The following is a 5,017-nucleotide window of genomic DNA, read 5'->3' on the forward strand; positions in this document are numbered from 1 at the left end:
GGTGCAGTACTGGGTAATAAAACATATACAAGCGTTAGTTGGCGTCCTACACTAGCTGCGTAGAGCGTATCGTTTTTTTACGCTCCCAATGAGCGTTGTTGGCTCTCTTGTTCTATTTATACTCTTTGATGATATGAATTACCAGTAAGATTTTTTAGGTACGAGAGTGAAATTTCCGGGCACCTAGAGGTCTCTTATTATCACAATTTTTGCACCTCAGCCCAACTATGGTGGGGCTAAGGTTTGGTGTCGAATTTCACGCACCCCCTACTAAAAACATTAACCCTAAACTGTCTTGGGGTAATGCTCTAGATGTGTATAAGAGACAGGTATATATATATAAATACACATATTATTATTATTATTGTTGTTGTTGTTGTTGTTGTTATTGTTGTTGTTGTTGTTGTTGTTGCTGTGTTGTTGTTTTGTAATATCAACCATTGGGAGGCCTTATATACCTGTCTCTTATACACATCTACTGGAATATGTAATATGTAAGTGTGGGAAAAAAGTAGGTTCCTAACCGGGATTCGAACCCGGGTCCTTTTGTTATCTGTAGAACCGTCACATTCACGCGCATGCGTAGTTGGACAGCACTGCCACTAGTCCTTGATGCATGGCAAATCAATTATACTCATTCTTATAAGCATTTGATACTATGTACATAAATATAACCAACCTCGTGTTTATACATTACCTACCGGTAAATCTGCAAGCAATGCAGGCTACGAACTCCCGGGTATAACACGCAACTTTACAAAAACGGAAGAGCAAACTATGCGAGCGGACATACTTCACACATGTATTTCTCATTAAAATTTTATAATAAACTATCCAATAACTGCGATAGCTGATAAGCATATTAAATAACAGTGGTAAAATATGTGTGGCTTTACCAAGTATACTTAAGGATACACCCACCAATTAAAGTGCTTACAACAAGATAGACCTATTGTATTCATGTTTTTTAACATTATACGGAATTTCAAGTTGCATCTTTAATTAAATAGCACAGCGCATCGAGCTTTCGCTCATCTGACAACTGACAGCAGAACCCAGAGCCCGTACATCCAGCGAACCAAAAAAACAAAACAAAGAACAATGACAGAACTTAACGCAAATCATTCCAGCATGGATGTCTCACTTGTCATGGATAGTGAACGAGAACTTCGTAGCTGGACTGTACAGATAAGAAAATTGGTTTACATCTCCTTCGGGCTTTTAACTATGATCAGTATTGCTGTACTTGTATTGTGTGTAATGGTCGGGTCCTACAAATCACGTATCGACCATCTTACGAGAATGGAAGTAAGTTTATTAAAGTATTATTATTATTATTATTATTATTATTATTATTATTATTATTATTATTATTATTATTATTATTGTTATTGTTATTATTGTTGTTGTTGTTGTTGTTATTATTGTTATTGTTATTATTATTATTATTATTATTATTATTATTGTTGTTGTTGTTGTTATTGTTGTTGTTGTTGCTGTGTTGTTGTTTTGTAATATCAACCATTGGGAGGCCTTATATACAGTAGTATTTATTTTATTAGGAGCAGATCATGAAGATGCCGTGTTCAAATGGCTCAAATCCAATTACTCTGAAACCAGACAAAGGTAAAGTTGTTTGTTTTATAAAATACTTATTATCATTTTATATTAAGAAACAATTTGATCCCCAGTAACTATTATTGTACGCCATGCGCATGGTCTTTTTAACCAGTCTTGTTATTATAAACAATTAAACCTTTGACGATGTTGATACGGTGAAGTAAAATAAAATGGAGTGGAAGGTAAGAGAAAGTTTAGATAGAAAGGTCACATGATCGACTTATTGTGGACTAGTACAACAATAAAAAGTCAACTAATAAAAAGACATTTGGTGGCAACAACCAAAGGCTCGTTACTTCAGTGATGGCTATATCTGTTGGTCTGCAGGCAGTTGACACACACACACTCTTTGAAGATGTTGTCCAATCAGACGGCTCTTGATGGCACGGTCTGAAGCCAGTTTATACACCATTGAAAAGGTCGTCCAACTAGACGGCTCCCGATTTACAGCACACTATATATGTCCAACAATCTGTCAATCAACCTCAATTTTGGACGGTCTAGTTTCCTCGTGCATCCCCAATATTAATTTTGCTATAAAGAGGGATTCGCAAACTCCTTTCTTTTATTAAAACTGCAGTATAGAATGAAACATAACTGCTCCAAACCACAATAGGCCAGCCAAACGTTGTTACCTTCACATATAAGTCTACAGAAGGGTACACCCCAACACCACGAGCCCGCGGTCTGCATCTTGTAATAATGTATGTATTCTGGCCACATTGAAACCACTTTAGAAACCCTGCAAATAGCAGTGACAATACTTATAGTCACAACGGACAAATTGCAGTGGCTTCCCTTTAGTTGTACTTAAAACATGTCACAGATGCTCCAGCAATCACCGCCATTTTTAATAAGTCACTAGAGCTTATAGGAAACTACCGTACCCAATGACTGGAGCAATGCCAATATTTCACTATTTTTTAAAAAGGGTAGTGAACATGATCCTGCCAACTACAGGCCCATATCCCTTACCAGCATCTCATATAAACTTATGAAACGTATTATATGTCGTCATCTTTTGGAGTATCTTGACAAACACAAAATCTTCACTGACTTTTAACATGATTTTCCTGCTGGTCGCGGCGACCGGGGTCGTGGCGACTGGGTAGTTTTGGGGATGTTCTCTTATCCCCGGCCTCCACGCACCACATGAAACGCTATTGTTGTTATAATCTTACACTTTTGGAATTCTTAGAAAGTCGGCTTTACCCACTAGAACCAGAACTATTACCTATCTTGTTTTAAATTTATTTTAGTTCCAAAATTACAAATGATGTTCACTGTGTATACCCGCTGGGGGAGCATGGAATGTCCAGACACTGCACAACGATTATACAAAGGTAAAATTACATCGTATTCTTAAAACATGAAGAATCCAGCTTCTTGGTAAATTGTATGCGTAATAAATAGTTGAATACGTATTGATCTTCGAAAATAATCAATATAATCTTGTTTTGATATAATTCTACAGGTGCGATGGCCGGGGCACCGATGGGTAAAACTGGAGGTGGTTCCAATTATCTTTGTCTTCCAGATAATCCAACGTACAATTTTACAATAAAGACCAACGAAAATACAAGATCGTATATCGCCGGCACCGAATACAGGCTTGGTAGTCAGAAGTTCACTCCATATAAAGCACTTCACACACATAATGTTCCCTGTGCCGTTTGTCAAGCCCCACGAAGCGTCACCCTTATGATGCCGGCTGATACGAAGTGCCCAAGCGGATGGACCAATGAATACGATGGATATCTATGGTCGTCTATGCACACTCACAAGCGGAATGAATATGTTTGCGTCGATAGCAATCCTGTTGTGATACCAGGTACGAAAACAGTAGCCCCAGACAATGAAGTCAACTTGTTGTATCTCGTTGAAAGCAAGTGTTCATCTACAGGTGGTGGTGGGTTGCCTTGTTTACCGTACGAAAACAACTGGGAGTTAAGTTGTGCTGTGTGCACGAGATAAAGAAACTGATCAAACCATTTCATATTAATTAACTTTCCATTCCTCCTTTAACTCTTATAGATAATATGATTATTACAGGAGATATTAAGCTATAACATATCAAAACAGATTCAATTGCATACAGAATAATGTAACGAAGATCGATAATTCTTTATAAAGTTGTTAGTACTTTTTAATACATTTTGATATCTATTTACATAATTTTTTTTATATGTATTTTAACCTGTTAGTGGCGGTTGTTATCGCTGTTAGTTAGTACGAATAAATAAATAAATAAAATAAACTCAGGGTAAAATGCAGATGTTCTCAAAGATAGTAAAAGCTGATGACGTAACGATTAGCGTATACTTTAGGCCTATGAGGCCTAAAAAATGGAGGACTCAAAATGTCAATACAAACAGCGTAGTTGAAAGTAAAATGTATAACGTAGAATCACACTATATTAAACAAAATAATTATTGTCAAATCTTGTCTTTAAACATACGCATCTTTTCTTAGTTTAATAACAATTTTTTACACATTAAATAATGACATAACGGTAATTATAAAAGGCCATTAAATAATAATAATAATAATAATAATAATAATAATAATAATAATAATAATAATAATAATAATAATAATAACACTTTCTTATAATTTAACATCCATTAAAGGTTAGTCTCTTTAAAGCTGAATAAATACAGTAATTCGTAGTTTAACATTATTTTCATTATAATATTTTGAATAGATTTGTTTTTTCTCAAATAAAACTTGAATATTAATACAAACTTGCTTAAATATTTTTTACTTTTTTCCTTAATTGTTGTTTCTTTCAAATCCAAGTATCTGACAGTTCATCTCTTCATTGTACCATGATATAATTTATATATTTATAAAATTTATAAAACAGCTTAAATCCATCCATACATGCATGCATACATACATGCATGCACGCATACACACACATACATATATAATACGCATACGTACACGCATACATACATGCTACGATTTGCCCGACGGGGGGGGGGGGGCGATGTCCCCGACTAATTAATAAAGTACCAATTTCAGGTACACCGAAACATATATCTTATATTTTCTACGAATATTCGGTCGTACCTGCGACCTTTCTCAATGTAGGCATATATAAACTGTAAACGGTACTATTTATATACGGTATACTGAACACTAATATGTACCATTAATTTGGATAATATTTATCTGTTACATTTAGGCCTTCATGAAACTGGTTTCCCCTCCCTCGTTTAAAAACATCTGGATCCGTTCCTAATCGCCAAATTGACCTCAGCCTGTCATCAAACCATTTCATAAGAATTCAATTCATGAAAGTGTGAGTTTCTAGGAAAAATTGATGACTTTATTGTCAATAACCGGAACTTCCAGGAAAAATTGAAGAGAAAAACTTGTACGATCAGGAACT

General features: G+C 35.2%; 1 protein-coding gene across 1 annotated transcript in view; it reads left to right on the forward strand.

The window, feature by feature from the left end:
• LOC117106752 overlaps positions 1-4,214 on the forward strand; it is a 4,865-nt gene extending 651 nt beyond the window's left edge. Inside the window, exons 2-5 of the mRNA XM_033248172.1 lie at positions 1,011-1,308; positions 1,563-1,626; positions 2,880-2,963; positions 3,095-4,214. Of these exons, the coding sequence (XP_033104063.1) occupies positions 1,102-1,308; positions 1,563-1,626; positions 2,880-2,963; positions 3,095-3,594 (855 nt within the window). The 5' untranslated portion in view covers positions 1,011-1,101 and the 3' untranslated portion in view covers positions 3,595-4,214. The remainder of the gene's footprint in view (positions 1-1,010; positions 1,309-1,562; positions 1,627-2,879; positions 2,964-3,094) is intronic.
• The last annotated feature ends 803 nt before the right edge of the window (positions 4,215-5,017 follow it).

Source organism: Anneissia japonica, unplaced genomic scaffold (genome assembly GCF_011630105.1).
Source record: "Anneissia japonica isolate Jap-2015-1 unplaced genomic scaffold, ASM1163010v1 scaffold287739_len226637_cov155, whole genome shotgun sequence".
Lineage (NCBI taxonomy): Eukaryota > Metazoa > Echinodermata > Crinoidea > Comatulida > Comatulidae > Anneissia > Anneissia japonica.